The sequence below is a fragment of the Oncorhynchus keta genome, chromosome 23, assembly GCF_023373465.1.
Source record: "Oncorhynchus keta strain PuntledgeMale-10-30-2019 chromosome 23, Oket_V2, whole genome shotgun sequence".
Lineage (NCBI taxonomy): Eukaryota > Metazoa > Chordata > Actinopteri > Salmoniformes > Salmonidae > Oncorhynchus > Oncorhynchus keta.
Window position 1 is genome coordinate 11,372,483 of NC_068443.1, and position 25,480 is coordinate 11,397,962.

Below are 25,480 nucleotides of genomic sequence, written 5' to 3' on the forward strand. Positions count from 1 at the left end.
ACTAAGTCACCCTCCAAATACACCTCTGCTGTTTTCAATCAAGATCTCAGCAATCACTGCCTCATTGCCTGCATCCGTAATGGGTCTGCGACCAAACGATCACCCCTCATCACTGTCAAACGCTCCCTAAAACACTTCTGCGAGCAGGCCTTTCTAATCGACCTGGCCGGGGTATCCTAAAATGACATTGACCTCATCCCATCAATAGAGGATGCCTGGTTATTCTTTAAAAGTACCTTCCTCACCATCTTAAATAAGCATGCCCCGTTCAAATTTTTTTAGAAATAGATATAATCCTTGGTTCACTCCAGACCAGTCTGCCCTTGACCAGCACAAAAACATCCTGTGGCATTTCTGCATTAGCATCGAATAGCCCCCCGTGATATGCAACTTTTCAGGGAAGTTAGGAACAAATATACACAGGCAGTTAGGAGAGCTAAGGCCAGCTTTCTCAAACAGAAATGTGCATCCTGTAGCTCCAACTCAAAAAGGTTCTGGGACACTAAAGTCCATGGAGAATAAGAGCACCTCCTCCCAGCTGCCCACTGTTCTGAGGCTAGGAAACACTTTCCACCGATAAACCCACTATAATTGAGAATTTCAATAAGCATTTTTCTTCGCTGGCCATGCTTTCCACCTGGCTACCCCTACCCCAGTCAACTGCCCGGCACCCTCCACAGCAACCCGCCAAAGCCCCCACCATTTCTCTTTCACCCAAATCCAGATAGCTGATGTTCTGAAAGAGCTGAAAAATCTGGAACCCTACAAATCAGCCAGGCTAGACAATCTGGACCCTCTTTCTAAAATTATCTGCCAAAATTGTTGCAACCCCTATTACTAGCCTGTTCAACCTCTTTCATATCGTCTGATATTCCCAAAGATTGGAAAGCTGCTTCGGTCATCCCCCTCTTCAAAGTGGGTGACACTCTAGACCCAAACTGCTAGAGACCAATATCTATCCTACCCTGCCTTAAGGTCTTTGAAAGCCAAGTTAAACAGATTACCAACCATTTCGAATCCCACCGTAGCTTCTCCGCTATGCAATCTGGTTTCAGAGCTGGTCATGGGTGCACCTCAGCCACGCTCAAGGTCCTAAATGACATAACCGCCATCAATAAGAGACATTACTGTGCAGCAGTATTCGTCGACCTCGCCAAGGCTTTCGACTGTCAATCACCACATTCTTATTGGCAGACTCGACAGCCTTGGTTTCTCAAATGATTGCCTCGCCTGGTATACCAACTACTTCTCTGATAGAGTTCAGTGTGTCAAATCGGAGGGCCTGTTGTCCGGACCTCTGGCAGTCTATGGGGGTGCCACAGGGTTCAATTCTCGGGCCGACTCTCTTCTCTGTATACATCAATGATGTCGCTCTTGCTGCTGGTCATTCTCTGATCCACCTCTACGCAGACGACACCATTCTGTATACTTCTGGCCCTTCTTTGGACACTGTTAACTAACCTCCAGACGAGCTTCAATGCCATTACAACTCTCCTTCCGTGACCTCCAACTGCTCTTAAATTAAAGTAAAACTAAATGCATGCTATTAAATCGATCACTGCCCGCACCTGCCTGCCCGTCCAGCATCACTACTCTGGACGGCTCCAACTTAGAATACGTGGACAACTACAAATACATAGGTGTCTGGTTAGACTGTAAACTCTCCTTCCAGACTCAGATTAAGCATCTCCAATCCAAAATTAAATATAGAATCAGCTTCCTGTATCGCAACAAAGCCTCCTTCACTCATGCTGCCAAACATAGCCTCGTAAAACTGACCATCCTACCGATCCTCGACTTCGGCGATGTCATCTATAAAATAGCCTCCAACACCCTACTCAACAAATTGGATGCAGTCTATCACAGTGCCATCCGTTTTGTCACCAAAGCCCCATACACTGCCCACCACTGCGACCTTTACGCTCTTGTTGGTTGGCCATCGCGTCATACTCGTCACCAACCCACTGGCTACATGTTATCTACAAGTCTCTGCTAGGTAAAGCCCCGCCTTATCTCAGCTCACTGGTCACCATAGCAGCACCCACTCGTAGCACGCGATCCAGCAGGTATATCTCTCTGGTCACCCCCAAAGCCAATTCCTCCTTTGGTCGCCTTTCCTTCCAGTTCTATGCTGCTAATGACTGGAACGAACTGCAAAAATCACTGTTATTGACTATGTTTTGTTTAATCCATGTGTAACTCGGTGTTGTTCTGTGTTAAATTGCTATGCTTCATCTTGGCTAGGTCGCAGTTGCAAATGAGAACTTGTTCTCAACTAGCCTATCTGGCTAAATAAAGGTGAAATAAAAACAAATAAATATTCCTTAACATAGTCTGGGTCGGTTGTGGGATGCGATAAATCCCAAATTAAATAATAAGCAAAAAAAAAAAGAAAGTTCCGACAATTCTCAATTGAGAGTGAGAGGACCTAGAAGCACAAGCATTTCGCATTAACATTGCTAACCATGTGTATGTGACAAATACATTTGATATTTTCAGCAAACTTAACATGTGCAAATATTTGTATGAACATAAGATATAACAACTGAGAAATAAACTGGACAAGTTCCACAGACATGTGACGAACAGAGATTGAATAATGTGTCCCTGAACAAAGGTGTGTGTGGGGGGGGAGGGGTTCAAAATCAAAAGTAATAGTCAGTATCTGGTGTGGCCACCAGCAGCATTAAATTCTGCAGTGCATCTACTCCTCATGGACTGCACCAGATTTGCCAGTTCTTGCTGTGAGAGGTTACCCCACTCTTCCACCAAGGCACCTGCAAGTTCCCGGACATTTCTGGGGGGGAATGGACCTAGCCCTCACCCTCCGATCCAACAGGTCCTAGACGTGCTCAATTGGATTGAGATCCGGGGCTCTTTGCTAGCCATGGCAGAACACTGACATTTCTGTCTTGAAGGAAATCACACACAGAACAAGTAGTATGGCTGGTGGCATTGTCATGCTGGAGGGTCATGTCAGGATGAGCCTGCAGGAAAGGTACCACATGAGGGAGGATGAGGTCTTCCCTGTAACGCACAGCATTGAGATTGCCTGCAATGACAAGCTCAGTCCGATGATGCTGTGACACCACCCCAGACCATGACGGACCCTCCACCTCCAAAACGATCCCGCTCCAGAGTACAGGCTTCTGTGTAACGCTCATTCCTTCAACGATAAACGCAAATCCGACCATCACCCCTGGTGAGACAAAACCACAACTCGTCAGTGAAGATCACTTTTTGCCAGTCCTGTCTGATCTAGCGACAGTAGGTTTGTGCAACTGTGATGTCTGGTGAGGACCTGCCTTTACAACAGGCCCTCAGTCCAACCTCTCTCAGCCTATTGTGGACAGTCTGAGCACTGATGGAGGGATTATGGTTTCCTGGTGTAACTTGGGCAGTTGTTGTGCCATCCTGTACCTGTCCCGCAGGTGTGATGTTCGGATGTACCGATCCTGTGCAGGTATTGTTACAAGCGGTCTGCCACTGCGAAGGCGATCAGCTGTCCGTCCTGTAGCTGTCTTAGGCATCTCACAGTACAGACATCGCAATTGATTGCCCTGGCCACATGTGCAGTCCTCATGCCTCCTTGCAGCATGCCTACGGCACGTTCACGCAGATGAGCAGGGACCCTGGGCATCTTTCTTTTAGTGTTTTAGTCAGTAGAAAGGCCTCTTTATTGTCCTAAGTTTTCATAACCATGACCGTAAGCTGTTAGTGTCTTAATGACCGTTCCACAGGTGCATGTTCATTAATTGTTTATGGTTCACTGAACAAGCACAGGAAACAGTGTTTAAACCCTTTACAATGAAGGACTGTGAAGTTATTTGGATTTTTACAAATTATCTTTGAAAGGCAGGGTCCTGAAAAAGGGACGTTTCTTTTTTTGCTGAGTTTGTGACATTTTGTTTTGATTTAGAATGGACCATTATCATGCACCTGTCTCAAAACAGGAGCAGTGGGAGAAAATACATGTCATCTATGCACTTAAATAGTTCATTTTCATGCCAGCCAGGTAGGCTCCTGTTGTAAAAGAGAAGCAATGTGCTTAATATTAGGAAAGTTGAGAAGTAAATAGTAGGCCTAGCCTATAGAAAGCTGATGGGATCCTCCTCTTTTTAGTGGAGGCCATCACTGTTTTCTTGCCAATTGCATAGCCTATAGAAATGTTGCGCAACCTGAGCCCATGGACTCTCAATTTAGTGTTTTATTTGATTTTTGAAAACATTTGCATTGATGTCAGAGTGATTAGAGGGACAATAGAGTGCTGAGTACCAGGCAGTTAGCAAGTTTGGTAGGCTACTAATGACCATCAGCAGCATCAGAGCTTGGAGAAGCCTAATTACCTTGACTAAACGGTCACGTGGAATTTGACTGCCTTCATGACTCGTGACTGCCGGTGTGGTGGTCATAAGGTCACCGCAAAAGCCCTACTCATGATACTTTATGATTATGTAGTCTACCTCTTTGGAGATCTCCAGGTGTTTCTCAGCAAAGTGCATGGCCTGGTCATGGTTCCCCAGGGCTGTGTGAGCGTTCCCTAAACTCCAGCACGCCCGGCCCTCACCGATCCTGTCGTTGAGGTCCTGTGCGATGATGAGGTGTTTGAGGTGGTAGTCTATAGCCCTATCGTAGTCCTGGAGCAATGTGTAGGTGTTTCCCAGACTGTAACAGGCCTGAGCCTCTACAGCCCGGTCCTTCAGCAGTCTGGCCAGCTGCAGAGTCCTCCTGACAACCACAACAGATCACTGGCTCTCATTCATAGTGACACACACCCCAAAAGCTACTATGTTCCTGAAATTAAGTTCAGTATATGAATGCACACATGCAGACACACACACAAACTAATCTGTTTTCTGTCTCTCTTGACAGTGTGTGTCCTTTGAGGCATGGCTGCTGCCATCTTTCTCCTGAAACCCTACTGCGTTCTAACAGTGTTACACCCTCCAGACTGAAAGAAGTGTTGTTTTCTCAAGGGGAGTGAACTTCATTAAGAGAAGATGAATGGCTGGGCTTTTGGCGTTTGGCTCACTTGTAATGCTCAGCTGCCACTTCAAATTCTCCCAGAAAGATATAGGCGTTCCCCAGGTTGCAGTAGGCCCTTCTCTCTGCCGAGCGGTCGCCAAACTCCTTGGCAATCTGGAGGCGCTGGGAAAGAAATGGACGAACACACAGACACATTACAACACTTTGGTCTCGGTACAGCCAGCGACTCTAGTCTTCCATTGTGTCATATGTTTACCTCCAGTCTTTCTGGATTGAATTGAGCCATACAGGACATAATGAACTGCAGAGCACCATTGAAAACAGAAATATATCTGACAAAAGACTAATGGCTGGACTTAATCAAAACTGCCGTAGTAATGTTTCTGGAGTTCCTTTGTGTACAAACTACTGCTCATCTAGCCAGCGTAGCCTAGTGGTTCGAGCGTTGGACTAGTAACCGGAAGGTTGTGAGTTCAAACCCCCGAGCTGACAAGGTACAAATCTGTCGTTCTGCCCCTGAACAGGCAGTTAACCCACTGTTCCCAGGCCGTCATTGAAAATAAGAATGTTCTTAACTGACTTGCCTGGTTAAATAAAGGTAAAAAAATAAATAAAAAAAATTAAAAGTCTGACTGGTATTTCTACTACAGTACGTAAAACCACTGTTCTGTTTGGCCATAGGGTAAAAGTGTGTGTTTTATATGCTACAGCAGTACAGCTTTGATTGAATCCAGCACTTAATGATAGGTTATAAACTTTGATCAGATTGTAATTACCTGTTCATGTGAGGCCACTGCATTCTGGAAGTCTCCTAATAGGTAGTGTGTGTTGCCAAGGTTACCGTATGTTCGGCCCTGGGCGGCACAATCTCCAAGCTCCTTCACTATGGATAAGTTCGCTCTGACAATACAGACAAATAGTTGAAAATAAACATTGTTTAAAATACAGTACCATTCAAAAGTTGACACCAACTCATTCAAGGGTTTCTTTATTTTCACTATTTTCTACACAAAATAGTGATAGCATACCTGTCAATTGAAATGTGTGTGTATAATATATATGACAATATGGCCTTTATTTCTACTCTACAGTACTAGACGTAAGGCACATGAACACACTAACTCACTCATAGTATTCCGCTGCTTTCCTAAGTGCAGTCATGACCTCCTCAGGGAACTCTCCAGGCTCCGCTCCACTCCAACAGATGGTCTTGCCTTTGGCATGATACACGTTCCCAAAGTTATACAGCGCCCTCGCCTGCCCCACCTAACGAAGTGACAGAAGAATAGAGGCAATGTCAATTCCAAAACCGTTTTTTAAATAGTAAACACCGGGGTAAAAAAACGCAAATGAGTTCATTTCACCTTGTCGTGCAGGTCCACGGCGATGTCTAAGTGCCTCTGACAGCAGACCAAAGCCTCATCAAACCTACCCAACACCTTTAGCGTGTTGCCTAGGTTACCACTGGCTTTCGCCTCTCCCTGCTGGTCCCTGATGGTCCTGAGAATGGGATAGTAAAATGTCATCATGGGAAGGAAAAGCTCATCTACTTTAAATTGCAAAATGCTTACTTCCAAACAGCGGAATTATGTGGCGAGGTCATGCTGATAAGAGGGAACAATGACCTGGTCCTACTCCGAGAAGCTTTATTAATACGGCCCTGGTGATAGGGCGTATTCTTTCCTGCCTGGTGATAGGGGTGTTCCTACCTGGTCAAGGTGAGGTCATGATGGTGGAACTCCAAGGCCTTGCCGTAATCATGCAGGTGGAAGTAGGCGTTGCCCAGCTGGCTATAGATGGCACTCAGCACCTGCAGGTCCTCAGTTCCAACCTGGATGGCCGCCTCGAAGAAGGACACCCCTGCGCTGTAGTCGTCCACCTTACAGAGCCGCTCCCCCTCCAGGGCCAGCTCCAGACAAGACGCCTCCATCCTACAGGGGGCAGCAGAAACAGTTTAGGTAGAAGATAGGATTAGAGGTCCACGGAGCTGGTGGAGTTCAGTAGGCACAGACGGGAGAAAATATCGTCTGGTCCAAAACCAAAGTTTATTGAGCCCAAACGTCCCAAAGTGGCCACAGTTCAAATGAACCAGAAACCAAAGCCCCCCATTAGCCTAAGTGTTCAAGTTCTAGAAGCAGAAAAAAAACATGACTAGCATCCCTCTCGCTCTCCATCAGACTGGAGTTTGTTTGGCTACTTCCTCCTTAGTCCGGAGGACAATAGCCTTGGTTTATCAGGGTTTGTCTGTTATGGCTGACTTCCTCTCTACGTGGTCCCTATAGTACAATATGCAGCAATCTGGCAGACAGCTCCACTGAGGACTGGGCTATTCAGTGGGCTCAATGTTTACAGAATATTCAGACAGAAGTGTATTGTCTACAGGCATGGTTCTCTCCTGTGTAGAATAGGGAATGAGCAAGACATTGGATCTGCAACGTTCATGGTTCTGTAACATTCTGGGTGTTTCGGTCACTTTAACCCCAGACAGGGTCAGAGAGGAGCATCCACAGAGGCAGGTGGATTAACAGATTAGGAGCAGATTAGTGATATTCATGCAGCCTGGCTTCAATTGTTACACAGTCTCTTTACCATCTTGTGTGTTCTACTGCAAAAGCGCCCATCACTTTGTTAGAAGAGACGAACTGTATTCATGCATGTTTTTAACTTCCAGTTTTCCCTCTTGTATCAGGTGCTCCCCACCTTTTAGAAAGCTCTCACAGAATACTGACTGACATTACCCCTGACCTAATAAACACATTTTATGCATTATGAAACTTTATAGATAAAGGGTTATAACATTGATACTGAAGGGAAAACATCTATAGTTGTGTTTGTTTACTGTATTTAAATCAGATGTGTTTTACAGACTGAACAATGTTACAATGTGTCAAGTCTTGCAGATGACAAATGATTATACTGTACAGTGACAGATACTGGATTCAACTTAATTGGGTTATTTGAACCACACAACCATACCTGGGTTTCTTTCTCCTACAACAGCACATGGTACATCCGAGTGGCATCTAACGAGGCTTCCACTGGGTTTAAAGATGATTCCTGTGCAACGGTCGAGAGCTAAACACATTCCGGACCAGGGCTGAGGTAGCCTACGCTCTTCAATATCTCACAGATTATTTTACCAAAACATTAAGATCTCCTTCCATTCCCACAAGTCACCAACGACCATGTTTGCATACCACACACTACGGTTGCAATAGAGTAGGCTAAACCCCAAAGGATAAAAGGGGAAAATATACTGTCAGCGTTACTACATGAGGTAATCTACTTGTCTCTCTCTGGCCTTGTCACCTGGCTGGATTTACTAGTGGGTCCTACAGTGATTATACAGGCCCTGTGTATAAAGCTGCTGGGCAGCATCAGAGAGCTTTGTTAAAAGGTCTCTGTCTAAGATTCAGCTGGCTAGGAGGTAAAACTGGGAAAAAAATGGATATAGCGATAAAAATCCATATAGCGATCATTTGCTTGAATTGATGCGATAACCATAAATAGAACAATAAGTTTATAACAAATATTTCCTTTAAAACTACTTCAGATTTTATGGTTGTAGCCATTAATTGTCCCATTAACAATCCCCCATATTAGCAACCTTATTTAATATCACACTTCTCTAGTATAGGCTACTTATTATAATGAACAATATCAGCGATAAGTGCTCAGTACGGTCGTCATCGATCATTTTCAGATTACCGTGCCAGCTCTACTAGGAGGTTTAAGTTATTCAATTAAAACGTACAGGGTTTGACTAGGAGTTAGGCCTACCTTCAACACTAACATTGAAGCGTTTGAGAACATATGCCATAATTGTCACCTCAGCGTTAAAAGCTCAAATGCATTTTAAATGGTTGACCAGGAAAATGCCTATAAATCCTAAGCGGAGATGAACATGGTTGAACATACAACCATGGTGCCTTCTACCACTCCTTTCAAAACAAGTTGAATCATCTCATTTGGAAATTTGAAATACAAAGCAAATAATCATCAATGTTTCAGAGGCTTGTTAAATATTGATTGAGAAGCCTGGAGCAGTTTTTGCTGTTTTTTCCCCCCAGGTCACACCTGCCGGTGCTCTTTACTTTGGGCCAGGTGCTGGGTGACACCTATGAAAGTCAGTGACCTGCCAGCCTGCCATAAACATGGGAACAGGAACCACTCAACTCGTTAGTCTACAGTCCAACCATCCCTCAACTCACAACTCCACTTAAAATGGAAGAATAGGGAAATGTAGCCTACCAATTGACACCTGAAAGCTCAGGAAAATCTGATCTCATCCCATGCAACATCAGGATGAAATTTAGACTACATGGTCTACTGTGTCAAATCCTACAATGATCATTGCTGTTAAATTGTTCCAATTCTTTTTTTTTTTTTTTACTCTTCACTACTATGAAGGGGAGTTTAAAGCACCCAATCTAGGCCATACATGAAACAAAATATATTGACCAACGATTGAGACAATGACAGTATAAAGCGGGGGGGGGGTATTGCCTACCTGTATCGGACACGATAGGACTGGTCCTCATCTTGAATGCTAACCAGAGAGCCAACGGAATCCATTTAAGAGCATAAGTGGGACGATCCCAGTTAATCCGAAAAATTGTGATAATGAAAAAAACATCTGATGGACCTAGGAGAAGTGGTCTGAACCTTCACAAGAGTTGTTGGAAAATCATAATATTTCCATTTTTGGTAAGGTTGTTTGTCCTTCAAATGTTAGTCTGTCTAGAGACATTACCACAGCCCCAGACAGAAATCCTCAGGGTTTCCCATCAGTCCAGGAGGCTGCATTTCTCCTACTGTTTGAGTTTGGCTTGCCTTGTCAGTGCCACCACAGCTCTCCTCTGCAGTCTTCTGTGAAGAGAACACAAGATGCTGTGTGTGAAGCTTCATTCTGGCCACGCGACAACACCCACTAAACAGCGTGCACACGCAGGGCAGGACAGAATATGTTCACCCCTCACCACACGCAAGCTGTCAATCAATGACTCAATCATCAGTGCTCAGGGTCTACCTAAGTAGGAAGATACAGCTAGCCTCGGAAAGCAGACAAACAGGAGAGGATTTTTCCCAATCACCACAGATACATGTAATATACTGTATGCAAATTATTGGTAGGCAAAAGAGAACATGTTTCCACCACAGAAATTATAATTGCAAATTGATTAAACTTGTATTACTTAGCAAGAGGTAGCCTGGCTGACAAAATAAGTTTGAAAAAAGACCTGCACAGTTACGACTGTGTGGAAAATCCATTGTTAGTACAGTGATAAGATAGCCTAGTAGTCGTAGATAAGGAACGCCACCAGTGCAAGACCAAACGCTGCCTCCTTCCCACATGATAAAGTAGGCCGCCTCTTTCCAGACGCACGTTTTAGTAGTGAGGAGTAGGCCTAATTAACAGGTTATTCCTGAAACCAAATTAGACTATCAGCTAAGTGTCAAGAGCACAATTATTACAAATATAAAAAACAGTAAGCGGTATTCAAATGTATGCTGCAGGTGCATATTGATATTCATTGTTGGATAATAGAGAGAGGCATATTCTGATAGTAGGTAGTATCGCAACAGCCTGTAACTAAATGACATTCACAAAGATTATTCAAAGACTTGTTGTTGTGAATCATCACTTTTCTAATCCAGGAGTAATCTACTTTCAACCTGGGGATGGTTCACCACAGACCTTTGTCGAGCTGCTTGTTACGTTGTGAATACAGCATGATACCATACCCTTTGTTGGTATAATTGATCTCTTTCAGGCAGAGAGTACACCTGGCATAGCCCTTTTTATCCACTGTATTGAAAGTGAGAAAGAGGGAAAGTGTGTGGTGTTCCTTTCACCTCTAGTGGCTTCCAGCTTAACCCTTGTATATAGTCTTAACATTCGGTATACTCCTTGTCCTAAGGGTAAAATAATGACCCGCCTTCACTAAACCCCTAAAATAAAGCAGCTTAATTTTAAACCCAAAATCTATTTTGCATTTAGAAACAACCTGTCATTCAAACTTTGAATATCTTGGTTTTCCCTCTTCACAACGCTGAAAGACTGCATTTAAATCAGTGGAAACTAGTTATTACAACACACCTGTCAATTGAAAGTAGCAGAAATGTGCAGAGTAGTTTTGAATGCATTTTATTGAAGGGAAACAACCATTTTTTGGCAACATAGTGATATATTCTTATAGACTGTACAATGAGGAATTCAACTACAAAATACTAGTCTTCTCCCATTTTTTTTAACCATAGCCCCCACCCACAAGGTGTATAAACAAATAAGAAACTAAACCAAAATGTGAAATACATAAATCAATCAACTTTAATTAGTATGCATGTGTGTGCATGGACTTCGCAGATGTATTTCTCACATGTGCAGCACATAGTATTTGTTTTCCAGTCCTTCTTTGGGAGGCGGAATTGGCATCTCCTCCTCTCGTCTGCCCCAGCTGCAGCCTCAGATGGCTCAGGGCAAGATTCCGCCCCCTGAACAGCTTTCACAAGCGCTGCAAAGGCTGCTGTGCGGGGGAGGCGCTCCCTTCTTTGAATGTGTGGGGTTACAATGCCTTTCCCAGCTGCTCCAGGAACACCCTTCTCTTGTTCCGCTTATCGGGCATCCAGGTAGGGTTGATCTTGTTCCATATCACGAAGGCATTGTATAAGGACACTTCAATGATGTTATGGAAGATGACCAGGGGCCAGTCATCATGCAGCTGTAAGTTCCAACCACCTTGTCCAGGTTGACCACGCCTCCTTTGTTGTAGTTGTAGTCCAGGATGATGGCTGGCTTCCTGTCCTCATGATCACTGATCTCAGCCGTTTTGGGCAGTGTGCTTAGGAGGACCACATTCTTGTTCCTCTTTGGGAGGTAAGAAACTAGAGTGGTGGTGGGGGTGAAGTCAAACTTTGATGAGAAGGCCTCCCCCTTGTTGCGAGGAGTGCAGGGGGGAGCTTAGGCTTGTTCTTTCTAACTGTGCCAAACATGGCACATGGTTCAGGAGCTGCAGGCTGAGTTAAATCAGTAGAACACAATCTCTATTTCTCATTATAACTGCCGGGTCAAAAATGTATTTGTACGCTGGTGGTGTACAGCTTTCATGGAAATAGGAACAAAGGCGATGTTTCACTTTTTCTAAATGCTGAGGTCACTCTAGGAAGTCATTCAATTTCAAGTTGGAAAAATATAATTTAGGCGGTTCTCTGCTGTTAAACATTGTGGCGGGTCATTTTTTACCCTTAAGACAAGGGTTAAGCCAGCTACAGCTACACTTGAGCCCTGAATCCACTTGATTAACAAGCAATGCCACGTTTTGAAAATTAACCACATTCTGTTGAGGGAAAACATTACTTCAGATACTCTAGTTAGTTTGTTAACATTTCACACAGATTGCCAGGATCCAGTAAGCAACTAATGTGTTATAACTTAAGGAACGGCAAGGAGTCAGTTAATACTATAGCGAATGGTTAGGTTACTAACGTTAGCGCATCTGATGTTGTAACGTTAGCTAGCTAACATTAGCTGTCTGACCTTATTAGCCAGCTAATTGTCACACCATAAACTCAATTATTTGATCAGTTAAGTTGAATATTGTTGCACAACATTTCTCTGGCTAGCGAACAGAGAATTTGACACCCAACTACTGTAGCAAGATACTTAACAATGCTAACAATACTTGTTCCACCACACTTTCTCCCTCACTTCAAACTTTCCAAAATGCCAGTTGTTTTTCGGTTACAGCTCATGAAGTACGCTTCATCAACTTCTCACCCCCGTCTCCGTGATCAGGCTTCTCACCTACCTCTTCGTTATTGTCCAGGGGATGCGCTGCTGTAGCTGGTAAACTTCCCATCCACTCTCCGCTCTTTCAGCGCGTGCGGATACTGAAACTAACACATTGGTGTCTCCTCTCTTCAGGCGTGTGCTGCATTCTGTTATGTGACCGATTGGCTGAGCCTTGGATACAGCCAGTATTGCTCCAAACACACATCACTCGTCCGCATACAGCCAGTAGTGATCCAAAGTCCCCCTCACTTTTCTCATTGGATCTACACGAATCACACAGGTCACCTATTTTGGATTCAAAATGGCCAACTTCGCCGAAAGTAGACTAGTTACATTAGAGGTCGACCGATTAATTAGGGCCGATTTCAAGTTTCATAACAATCAGAATTTTGACACAGATTACATTGCAATCCACGAGGAGACTGCGTGGCAGGCTGAACACCTGTTACGTGAGTGCAGCAAGGAGCCAAGGTAAATTGCTAGCTAGCATTAAAAACTTCTTATAAAAAAAACAATCTTAACATAAATCACTAGTTAACTACACATGGTTGATGATATTACTAGTTTAACTAGCTTGTCCTGTGTTGTATATAATCAATGTGGTGCCTGTTAATTTATCATCAAATCACAGCCTACTTCGCCAAACGGGTGATGATTTAACAAAAGTGCATTCGCGCCAGGGTATATTCAGCAGTTTGGGCCACCTGGCTCGTTACAAACTGTGTGAAGACCATTTCTTCCTAACAAAGACCATAATTAATTTGCCAGAATTTTACAATTATGACATAACATTGAAGGTTGTGCAATGTAATAGCATTATTTAGACTTAGGGGTTGCCATCTGTACGATAATACGGAACGGTTCCGTATTTCACTGAAAGAATAAACATTTCGTTTTCGGAATTATCGTTTCCAGGATTTGACCATATAAATGGACAAAAGGCTCGTATTTGTGTGTTTATTATAATTAAGTCTATGATTCGATAGAGCAGTCTGACTGAGCGGTGGTAGGCAGCAGCAGGCTCGTAAGCATTCATTCAAACAGCACTTTACTGAGTTTGCCAGCAGCTCTTCGCAATGATTGAAGCACAACCCTGTTTATGACTTGAAGCCTATCAACTCCCGAGATTAGACTGGCAATACTACAGTGCCTATAAGAACATCCAATAGTCAAAGGTATATGAAATACAAATGATATAGGGAGAAATAGTCCTATAATAACTACAACCTAAAAACTTCTTAACAGGGAATATTGAAGACTCTTGTTTAAAGGAACCACCAAATTTCATATGTTCTCATGTTTTGAGCAAGGAACTTAAACGTTAGCTTTTTTACATGGCACATATTGCACTTTTACTTTCTTCTCCAACACTTTGTTTTTGCATTATTTAAACCAAATTGAACACGTTTCATTATTTATTTGAGGATACATTGACTTGATTGATGTATTATACTAAGTTAAAATAAGTGTTCATTCAGTACTGTTGTAATTGTCATTATTACAAATAAAATTTAAATTAAAATTGTCCGATTAATCGGTATTGGCTTTTTTTGGTCCTCCAATAATCGGTATTGGCGTTAAAATCATAAATCGGTCGACCTCTAGAGGAAACCGGTACAAAAGTATCTATATCCACAGTAAAACAAGTCCTTTTATTTATTTCACCTTTATTTAACCAGGTAGGCTAGTTGAGAACAAGTTCTCATGTGCAACTGCGACCTGGCCAAGATAAAGCATAGCAGTGTGAACAGACAACAGAGTTACACATGGAGTAAACAATTAACAAGTCAATAACACAGTAGAAAAAAAAGGGGAGTCTATATACATTGTGTGCAAAAGGCATGAGGAGGTAGGCGAATAATTACAAAATTGCAGATTAACACTGGAGTGATAAATGATCAGATGATCATGTACAGGTAGAGATATTGGTGTGCAAAAGAGCAGAAAAGTAAATAAATAAAAACTGTGGGGATGAGGTAGGTGAAAATGGGTGGGCTATTTACCAATAGATTATGTACAGCTGCAGCGATCGGTTAGCTGCTCAGATAGCAGATGTTTGAAGTTGGTGAGGGAGATAAAAGTCTCCAACTTCAGCGCTTTTTGCAATTCATTCCAGTCACAGGCAGCAGAGTACTGGAACGAATGAGGTGTTGGCTTTAGGGATGATCAGTGAGATACACCTGCTGGAGCGCGTGCTACGGATGGGTGTGGCCATCGTGACCAGTGAACTGAGATAAGGCGGAGCTTTACCTAGCATGGCCTTGTAGATGACCTGGAGCCAGTGGGTCTGGCAACGAATATGTAGCGAGGGCCAGCCGACTAGAGCATACAAGTCGCAGTGGTGGGTAGTATAAGGTGCTTTAGTGACAAAACAGATGGCACTGTGATAAACTGCATCCAGTTTGCTGAGTAGAGTGTTGGAAGCCATTTTGTAGATGACATCGCCGAAGTCGAGGATCGGTAGGATAGTCAGTTTTACTAGGGTAAGCTTGGCAGCGTGAGTGAAGGAGGCTTTGTTGCGGAATAGAAAGCAGACTCTTGATTTGATTTTCGATTGGAGATGTTTGATATGGGTCTGGAAGGAGAGTTTGCAGTCTAGCCAGACACCTAGGTACTTATAGGTGTCCACATATTCAAGGTCGGAACCATCCAGTGTGGTGATGCTAGTCGGGCATGCGGGTGCAGGCAGCGATCGGTTGAAAAGCATGCATTTGGTTTTACTAGCGTTTAAGAGCAGTTGGAGGCCACGGAAGGAGTGTTGTATGGCATTGAAGCTCGTTTGGAGGTTAGATAGCACAGTGTCCAATGACGGGCCGAAAGTATATAGAATGGTGTCGTCTGCGTAGAGGTGGATCAGGGAATCGCCCGCAGCAAGACCAACATCATTGATATATACAGAGAAAAGAGTCGGCCCGAGAATTTAACCCTGTGGCACCCCCATAGAGACTGCCAGAGGACCGGACAGCATGCCCTCCGATTTGACACACTGAACTCTGTCTGCAAAGTAATTGGTGAACCAGGCAAGGCAGTCATCCGAAAAACCGAGGCTACTGAGTCTGCCGATAAGAATCTGGTGATTGACAGAGTCGAAAGCCTTGGCAAGGTCGATGAAGACGGCTGCACAGTACTGTCTTTTATCGATGGCGGTTATGATGTCGTTTAGTACCTTGAGTGTGGCTGAGGTGCACCCGTGACCGGCTCGGAAACCACATTGCATAGCGGAGAAGGTACGGTGGGATTCGAGATGGTCAGTGACCTGTTTGTTGACTTGGCTTTCGAAGACCTTAGATAGGCAGGGCAGAATGGAGGCAGGGCAGAATGGATATAGGTCTGTAACAGTTTGGGTCCAGGGTGTCTCCCCCTTTGAAGAGGGGGATGACTGCAGCAGCTTTCCAATCCTTGGGGATCTCAGACGATATGAAAGAGGTTGAACAGGCTGGTAATAGGGGTTGCGACAATGGCGGCGGATAGTTTCAGAAATAGAGGGTCCAGATTGTCAAGCCCAGCTGATTTATATGGGTCCAGGTTTTTCAGCTCTTTCAGAACATCTGTTATCTGGATTTGGGTAAAGGAGAACCTGGAGAGGCTTGGGCGAGGAGCTGCGGGGGGGCCGGAGCTGTTGGCCGAGGTAGGACTAGCCAGGCGGAAGGCATGGCCAGCCGTTGAGAAATGCTTGTTGAAGTTTTCGATAATCATGGATTTGTCGGTGGTGACCATGTTCCCTAGCCTCAGTGCAGTGGGCAGCTGGGAGGAGGTGCTCTTGTTCTCCATGGACTTCAGTGTCCCAGAACTTTTGGGAGTTGGAGCTACAGGATGCAAACTTCTGCCTGAAGACGCTGGCCTTAGCTTTCCTGACTGCCTGTATTGGTTCCTGACTTCCCTGAACAGTTGCATATCGCGGGGACTGTTCGATGCTATTGCAGTCCGCCACAGGATGTTTTTGTGCTGGTCGAGGGCAGTCGGGTCTGGAGTGAACCAGGGGCTGTATCTGTTCTTAGTTCTGCATTATTTGAACGGAGCATGCTTATCTAAAATGGTGAGGAAGTTACTCTTAAAGAATGATCAGGCATCCTCAACTGACGGGATGAGGTCAATGTCCTTCCAGGATACCCGGGCCAGGTCGATTAGAAAGGCCTGCTCACAGAAGTGTTTTAGGGAGCGTTTGACAGTGATGAGGGGTGGTCGTTTGACTGCGGCACCGTAGCGGATACAGGCAATGAGGCAGTGGTCGCTGAGATCCTGGTTGAAGACAGCTGAGGTGTATTTGGAGGGCCAGTTGGTCAGGATGACGTCTATGAGGGTGCCTTTGCTCACAGAGTTAAGGTTGTACCTGGTGGGTTCCTTGATGATGTGTGAGATTGAGGGCATCTAGCTTAGATTGTAGGACTGCCGGGGTGTTAAGCATATCCCAGTTTTTGTCACCTAACAGAACAAACTCTGAAGCTAGATGGGGGGCAATCAATTCACAAATGGTGTCCAGGGCACAGCTGGGAGCTGAGGGGGGTCGGTAGTAGCAGGCGGCAACAGTGAGAGACTTATTTCTGGAGAGAGTAATTTTCAGAATTAGTAGTTCGAACTGTTTGGGTATGGACCTGGAAAGTATGACATTACTTTGCAGGCTAACTCCTCCCCCTTTGGCAGTTCTATCTTGACGGAAGATGTTGTAGTTGGGTATGGAAATGTGAATTTTTGGTGGCCTTCCTGAGCCAGGATTCAGACACGGCAAGGACATCAGGGTTAGCAGAGTGTAAAACAAACTTAGGGAGGAGGCTTCTGATGTTGACATGCATGAAACCAAGGCTTTTCGATCACAGAAGTCAACAAATGAGGGTGCCTGGGGACATGCAGGGCCTGGGTTTACCTCCACATCACCCGCGGAACAGAGAAGGAGTAGTATGAGGGTGCGGCTAAAGGCTATCAAAACTGGTCGCCTAGAGCGTTGGGGACAGAGAATAAGAGGAGCAGGTTTCTGGGCATGGTAGAATATATTCAGGGCATAATGCGCAGACAGGGGTATGGTGGGGTGCGGGTACGGTGGAGGTAAGCCCAGGCACTGGGTGATGATGAGAGAGGTTTTATCTCTGGACATGCTGGTTGTAATGGGTGAGGTCACCGCATATGTGGGAGGTGGGACAAAGGAGGTATCAGGGGTATGAGGAGTGGGACTAGGGGCTCCATTGTGAACTAAAACAATGATAACTAACCTGAGCAACAGTATACAAGGCATATTGACATTTGAGAGAGACATACAGCGAGGCATACAGTAATCACAGGTGTTGAATTGGGAAAGCTAGCTAAAACAGTGGGTGAGACAACAGCTAATCAGCTAGCATAACAACAGCAGGTAAAATGGCATTGACTAGGCAACGGGGCCGACAGATAAAACAACAAGCAGAATGGAGTACCGTGATTAATGGACAGTCCAGCGTGCATCAGCTATGTAGCCAAGTGATCAGAGTCCAGGGGCAGCGGTGGATGGGGCAGGGGGGCTGGACTGGCGAGTGTTATCCAGGTTAAAAAAACTAACAATGACTAAATAGCTTGTAGCTAGTTAGCTTCTGGAGGTTCTTGAGTGTGTTCTAAAAATTTAAAATAATAGCGATTCCGTATCACATTGGGTGAGGCAGGTTTTCGGAAGGTATAAACACATTTTTTTTTTTAAATCGGGAAGAGATAGAAAGTACATAAGGGCCACTGCGATGCAGACGGTTAGCAGGCCTGTGCTAACAAGCTAACAGATTAGCAGGCCGGGGTAAACAAGGTAGTAGTTAAGCGGACCTGGGCTAAACAAGCTAGCAGTTAGCATGCCGAATTAGCAAGCAAGGAGATAGCGAGGGCTAGAGAGTTAGCCTTTGGAGGACGTCGCGATGGGGTGAGTCTTTATTCCTCTTCATGCAGTGACATCGATAGACCGGTCGTGGATCCGGGTATAGAAGCCCAGGAGTATGCTAGGAACACAGGAGCTCTGGCCGGGCTAGCTTCAAGCTACGTGGGTGGAAACGCTAGCCAGGAGTAATCAACCAGGGTTGCGGTTTAGCTCGATAGCTAGTTGTGAAGATCCAGCTGAAAAAAAAAAGGGAATCCGGAGGGAATCCGGGGATAAAAAATAAATGCGTCCGTTATGCTCTGGTTAGCGTCGCGTTGTTCGAACTGGCGAGAGCTTTCCGAGCTAAAGGTTAGCTGATGACCGGTTAGCTGAAGACCGCTAGCATAGCTGGTGGTTAGCTGGCTAGCTTCAGTTGAGGGGTTCCGGTTCCGAAGTAAATATAAATACTTTAGGAAAAGTAGCTACATTGGGTGAGGCGGATTGCAGGAGAGTATTTGGAAGCTTAGGTTTAGCAAAATGTTTTTAAAGATAAGCGAAGAAAAATATCTAAAATGAAAAAGAGACGATATTTACAGATATTTACAGAGACGATACCACAGGACGACTTACTGCTACACCATCTTGGAAGTCCTATATCGACATAACTTGAAAGGCCGCTCAGCAAGGAAGAAGCCACTGCGCCAAAAACTCCATAAAAAAAAGAGACTACGGTTTGCAACTGCACATGGGGACAAAGATTGTACTTATTGGAGAAATGTCCTCTGGTCTGATGAAACAAAAATATAACTATTTGGCCATAATGACCATCGTTATGTTTGGAGGAAAAAGGGGGAGGTTTGCAAGGTAAAATGATGTTGCTTAAATATATCCACATCTCAAGACATCAGTCAGGAAGCTTGGTTGCAAATGGGTCTTCCAAATGGACAATGACCCCAAGCATATTTCCAAAGTTGTGGCGAAATGGCTTAAGGACAACAAAGTCAAGGTATTGGAGTAGCCATCAAAGCCCTGGCCTCAATCCTATAGAATATTTGTGGGGAGAACTGAAAAAGCGTGTGCGAGCAAGGAGGCCTACAGACCTGACTCAGTTACACCAGCTCTGTCAAGAGGAATTGGCCAAAATTCACCCAACTTATTGTGGGAAGCTTGTGGAAGGCTACCCGGAATGTTTGACCCAAGTTACACAATTTAAAGGCAATGCTACAAAATACTAATTGAGTGTATGCAAACTTCTGACCCACTGGGAATGTGATGAAAGAAATACAAGCTGAAATCATTCTCTACTATTATTCTGACATTTCACATTCTTAAAATAATGTGGTGATCCTAACTGACCTAAGACAGGGAATTCTTACTAGGATTAAATGTCAGGAATTGTGAAAAACTGAGTTAAATGTATTTGGCCAAGGTGTATGTAAACTGCCGACTTCAACTGTATGTGTCTGAACCGGTGACAAAGCTGTCTGTGTGCGACTATGACGTAGTGGTTAATAGGACAAGTGATGTATGACTACAGTGCAGCTGTGGCAACAAAAGCAGTCATTTGAAAGAATAGCTTGACAGGAGGCTGGCTCCCACATCACACACAGAACTGTTATCATGAGCTCATCTTTAATGTACTCACAGGGTGGTCTACTCACTCTGTTTCCACAGCCTCTCATGAACCAGTCCAAAGCCTCTAATTAACCAGTCCACATCCTCTCGTTAATCAAGCAAACCCGGAAACACCAAAGGATAATAATGCATGAGAGCAGTAATGCAGCCAGCAAATCACCATCAAAACAGAGAGGACAGATCTAGAAAGATGCACCCCTCACCTGAAATTATTCAGTGTGGGGATTGGCTAGCTAGCGGGGATTGGGACTCTGAGAAGGCCGGAAAAAAATGAATAGATTACTATCAATAGTTGAATGTCCTTCTAGTGTTTTTTCACATTTTGTTGCCTAGTTCCCTTATTCATTTCCCAGAAGAGATTAAGTCATACTGTGATTTCCCAGAAAAATACACTGGAACTTGTTTAAGGCTAGGGAAAAAAAGACAATTTAACACAGCAATTTTACAGTAGCAAGCTAAGTTAGTAAACAACTGTAGATATTGTGCACACACGAGACATAGCTATAGGCCAAAAACATACTGTATTTGATTAGCAAATTATATTTATTTTGACGAATATAGCTAAGGCGTTCCCCAAATAGTGAACTGAGAGATTTGATCAGCAAATCAACTGAGAAAAATAACTAAGTAGCCAACAAGCCAGTTCTAACAAACGTGCAAGCTAAAACCAAAACCATATAGCAATTTATTTAGCTTATAGCTAGAGGGCTACGCTATGGGTACACAACCAGAGAACCTTTGCAACCTGTAACCGTAGCTAACATTAGCTCAACTGGCTAACGTTAGCTAGTCCACTTACGTTAGGCGGTCCAGTTCGAACAATGCGTTTTACTCCCCGTTTCGATACTTCGACTCGGACGGTAAATACAATTTCACTTTTATTCTACAACTTTATAATACAACTTTATAGTTATTGCCATATGTGCTTATAAATTCGCCAATTCGCTAACATAACTAGCAATAAACTTTTGTGAAACTTCGATGAGTCGACTCTGTTTTGTTAGTCCAGTAGCCAATCAGCGGAACAGGTTCAAAGATAGCCACGCCCATTATACCCGTCTGTGGACCAATGACATGTCAATAATGATTTTTTTGCTGTAGGATGAGAGAGTAAATCATGTTATCCTCATGCAGTTTCAAGGTGTCAAGTGTGAGCAAAATATGCAATAATCAGAAGAATAAAACAAAGTCATTCTCGACTATAATGGCATTTACTAATGCAAACATCTCAGTTTGGGGGGTTGAAAACTAGTAAGTAAACGGACTGCCTGAAAAAGTCGGAGCCTGTATAGTTGCACTGCCACTGTTGCAGAACGTTAGGCAGTAGATAGCTGCTAGCAAACTGACAGACTAAGTTAGTATTGTTTGCATAAATTGAGAAGTTGGCCAAAACACACAAGTGCTTTCAAAAGCTCGGCCTTTGTCAGCAGCAGGGAAGGAAGAAAGTGAAGTGAGCTCGCTGCTCCCCATACTTTTTTCGGGAGTTTACTGAAGCGATCAAACTCCTCTCGCACGTCAAGTTCGGACGTGATACAATGTACATTATTGATGAAGCCACATACATTCGACTGCCTTAGATCTTGAAACAATGTGACAGACGTAACTGGTGGGTTATGTCAGAACTTGAAGATCCCATAAGAAACAATGCTGTGTAGCATATAACACTTTATAAATAGATGAGATTGGGGCCAGGTCAGGTGAGTTGCATTGGGTTCAACAGGTATACGCTGATAACTTGCCAGCTGGTCTTGTGGTTGATTGTTTTGAGAGGTGGCACAGACTTCTCAACAGGATAGAGATTTGTTTTATTTTATAAGTTTAGTTGTCCTAATAGAATTGCACTTATACCGACTGCATACAGCTTAGTCTGCCATGCTTTTGAACTTCTAACACTGGATCGTCAAATACCTGTTATGCTGAAGAGCAAGTTTATCAAGTCTCTCACCACTCATACACACACCCACGTACTGTAGGCGAGGCTACACACACAGCGCTTGACATGGACTGAAATAGGTGCCGGTGTTCTTTTTGTGTGGCGGTACTGTTTATATTTAGGTGCAGGAACTACTGACTGCAATAGTTTAAGCCAATATTCTGTAAGAGGTGCAGGAACTCAAGTAGTAGAACCTGTTAGGTGCCGGTACTCAGCTCTGGTGAGCTCCTACCCCTGTCAAGCACTGCTCACACACAAACCTACCATTATACTCACATCACTCACGCCCACACATCGCAAAAATTACTGCATTGTTAGTTAGGGCTTGTAGGTAAGCATTTCACTGTAAGTGGACAAATAAAATTAGATTTTGATTTGAAGTCCACTACCTGCTCCCTGACTTCTCCAAGGTGAAAATCTCAAAGAGTACCAGCAGTCCGGTGAGACCTGTCAGCCAGTCACCCATCTTCTCCAGGCCCCCATCTTCTCCAGGCCACCCTTCTTCTCCAGGCCCCCCATCTTCTCCAGGCCTGAGTCCTCACTGGGTAGGTCCTCTGCTTTGGAGGTGATCAATAGGGTGATGGAAGACTCTATTCAGCCCTCAGAGAGGCTCTACACTAGAGTGATGGAAGACTCTATTCAGCCCTCAGAGAGGCTCTACAATAGAGTGATGGAGGACTCTATTCAGCCCTCATAGAGTCTCTACAATAGTGATGGAAGACTCTATTCAGCCCTCAGAGAGGCTCTACACTAGAGTGATGGAGGACTCTATTCAGCCCTCAGAGAGGCTCTACAATAGAGTGATGGAAGACTCTATTCAGCCCTCATAGAGTCTCTACAATAGTGATGGAAGACTCTATTCAGCCCTCAGAGAGGCTCTACACTAGAGTGATGGAGGACTCTATTCAGCCCTCATAGAGTCTCTACAATAGTGATGGAAGACTCTATTCAGCCCTCAGAGAGGCTCTACACTAGAGTGATGGAAGACTCTATTCAGCCCTCAGAGAGGCTCTACACTAGAGTGATGGAAGACTCTATTCAGCCCTCAGAGAGGCTCTACACTAGAGTGATGGAAGACTCTATTCAGCCCTCAGAGAGGCTCTACACTAGAGTGATGGAGGACTCTATTCAGCCCTCAGAGAGGCTCTACACTAGAGTGATGGAAGACTCTATTCAGCCCTCAGAGAGGCTCTACACTAGAGTGATGGAAGACTCTATTCAGCCCTCATAGAGTCTCTACAATAGTGATGGAGGACTCTATTCAGCCCTCACAGAGTCTCTACAATAGTGACGTAGGACTCTATTCAGCCCTCATAGAGGCTCTACAACAGAGTAAATGAGGCCTCTATTCAGCCCTCATAGAGGCTCTACGTGTTCAGAGACCAGGACAAACAGACAGAGACCATCCCAGGACTGGTGCATCATTTACAGGTGGGTTCAGAGGGCCAGTTTAGTCTGCCATGTAAACCACTCTACAAATGAGTCACACATCCTTAATGCATAACACATCTCTCTCATATCTCTCTTTGAGGCTAAATATGATTAACTGCTGACTATGCAGAAAACTTCATTGATCAGATGAGACTCTACAATGGTCTCGTCTTTGCTCTGTTAAATGGACTTAAATAACCTTCATACTATTATCACTTTTTAAACAATCAAAAACAGTCTCAATGGAAATGTTGTACAACTTGTAACCATTTCTTTCAACAGACACAAGCGCTATCTAATCTTACCCTGTAGTTTGACTGTGGTGACCAAGAAGACCTCCCCAACACCTTATCTCCATCAGGCAAGATGCTGTCTCTGACATCTGATATTATGACTGGTCCTCGCTCTGTTACAAAGTACCTGGCCAAGAGCCACCTGTTTCCTTAGTGACAAATGGGGTCGGATGACATATGATTCTGGTTACGCGCACAGTCACAATCTAAGAGTGAGGGTTCACCCCCTAAAAAAAATCAAGGACAAAGTATTGAGAGAAAAAGATGACAAATGTATTACATAAACAGTTTACATGAGATGATGCAACTTGAGGAATGAAATGAGTAATTTCTCATTATATTATATTTTTTCACATTAAATCATCATCAATTACCAATAAGATACTTTCCATTTTAAATTATGTAGGATTTAGGCCATAACATAAACTGGATCTGCACCGTCTCAGCTTTTGTGTTTGCAGGACAATTCACTGAGGAGCCAAACCAACAAAACCACTCTAAACAGCCCAACACTTCTCAAACCCACACTGACCAACCGAGTCTGAGTGAAGGGGAAAGGATGGCTAGGGAGTTGAGGGATATTGTCAGTCGGTTTATGCAGAAGGTAACCTGTAAAGCAAACTAAAGCTTTATAGTGCTGCATTACCACCCTTAATTTGAATTTTACAGGTGGATGAATTCAAAATGTGTTGAACACCACGTCAATTACTATTGAAGAGCAACAAATGGTTAATTGATTTTAATTTACTTAAAAAGTATATTTCTGTTCAGGACTGTGTTCTAAAGTTTATAAATTGCCTGGCTGGGCTGATGAGACAGTGGATTGCGCAGTCAGATGGAACAGAGTAAATAGGCATTTTAACATCAGCGGCTGGAATAGACACCACCTGGAATGCGGTTTTAACCAATCAGCATTCAGGATTAGACCCACCCATTGTATAATAACAGTTGATTCTCATATCCTTGATTCTGTAAGCAGAGTATATTGTTGTGTCATAATGCTTTATCAAACCATGGCCATTGTCCTGTGTCTAGGTGTTTAAAAGTATGATGGATCCCCAGGACCAGCTGGAGAGGAGGTGCATCTGTAAGAAAGAGCACAGCGCTCTGGAGATGCAGAACTACATGGGCCATGCCAGGAACACAGGCCAGATCGACCCGAGAGTTTAGAGGTCAACTGATGTACAGTGTCTTATTGTGTGTGAGAAGGTTGAGTTATACAGTACATGTCTGCCTGACTCTACGCTATGGCCAACCAGAACTGTACTGTGCTGGCTCAGCTGTTTTATTTTAACATAGATCTTTCCAGCACTTTTCCAACAGCAATGGTAGATGTGTAACCAGGTGAGTACAGTCCAGAGCCTCCAGCGAGGGTTCCCAGTCCAGAGCCTCTGGCGACGATCTACGGTCCGGAGGTCCCGGCGACGATCCCACTTCGGTCACCGGAGCCTCAAGCGGAGCGGGGTCAGCATCCCGCACCGGAGCCTCCACCGAGTAGATGCCCACCCGGACCCTCCCCTATAGGTTCAGGTTTGCGGCCGGAGTCCGCACCTTTGGGGGAGGGGGAACTGTCACGCCCTGACCTTAGAGATCCTTATTATTCT

The 25,480-nt window shown here is 44.2% G+C and overlaps 1 protein-coding gene across 5 annotated transcripts in view; it reads right to left on the reverse strand.

The window, feature by feature from the left end:
- Positions 1–21,216, reverse strand: part of LOC118376440 (G-protein-signaling modulator 2-like) — a 29,100-nt gene extending 7,884 nt beyond the window's left edge. Inside the window, exons 1-9 of one of the 5 annotated variants that reach the window (XM_035763157.2) lie at positions 21,019–21,216; positions 20,423–20,470; positions 9,497–9,855; positions 6,696–6,917; positions 6,351–6,486; positions 6,113–6,252; positions 5,763–5,886; positions 5,033–5,148; positions 4,464–4,728 (exon numbers count right to left, since the gene is read on the reverse strand). In XM_035763157.2, coding sequence (XP_035619050.1) covers positions 4,464–4,728; positions 5,033–5,148; positions 5,763–5,886; positions 6,113–6,252; positions 6,351–6,486; positions 6,696–6,917; positions 9,497–9,561 — 1,068 coding nt within the window. In that variant the 5' untranslated portion in view covers positions 9,562–9,855; positions 20,423–20,470; positions 21,019–21,216. Of the gene's footprint in view, positions 1–4,463; positions 4,729–5,032; positions 5,149–5,762; positions 5,887–6,112; positions 6,253–6,350; positions 6,487–6,695; positions 6,918–7,962; positions 8,204–9,496; positions 9,856–12,794; positions 12,814–20,422; positions 20,471–21,018 lie in introns of those variants that run through there. The other 4 variants (XM_035763156.2, XM_035763158.2, XM_035763160.2 and 1 more) reach the window with 4 other exon arrangements.
- Between the last annotated feature and the right edge of the window lie 4,264 nt (positions 21,217–25,480).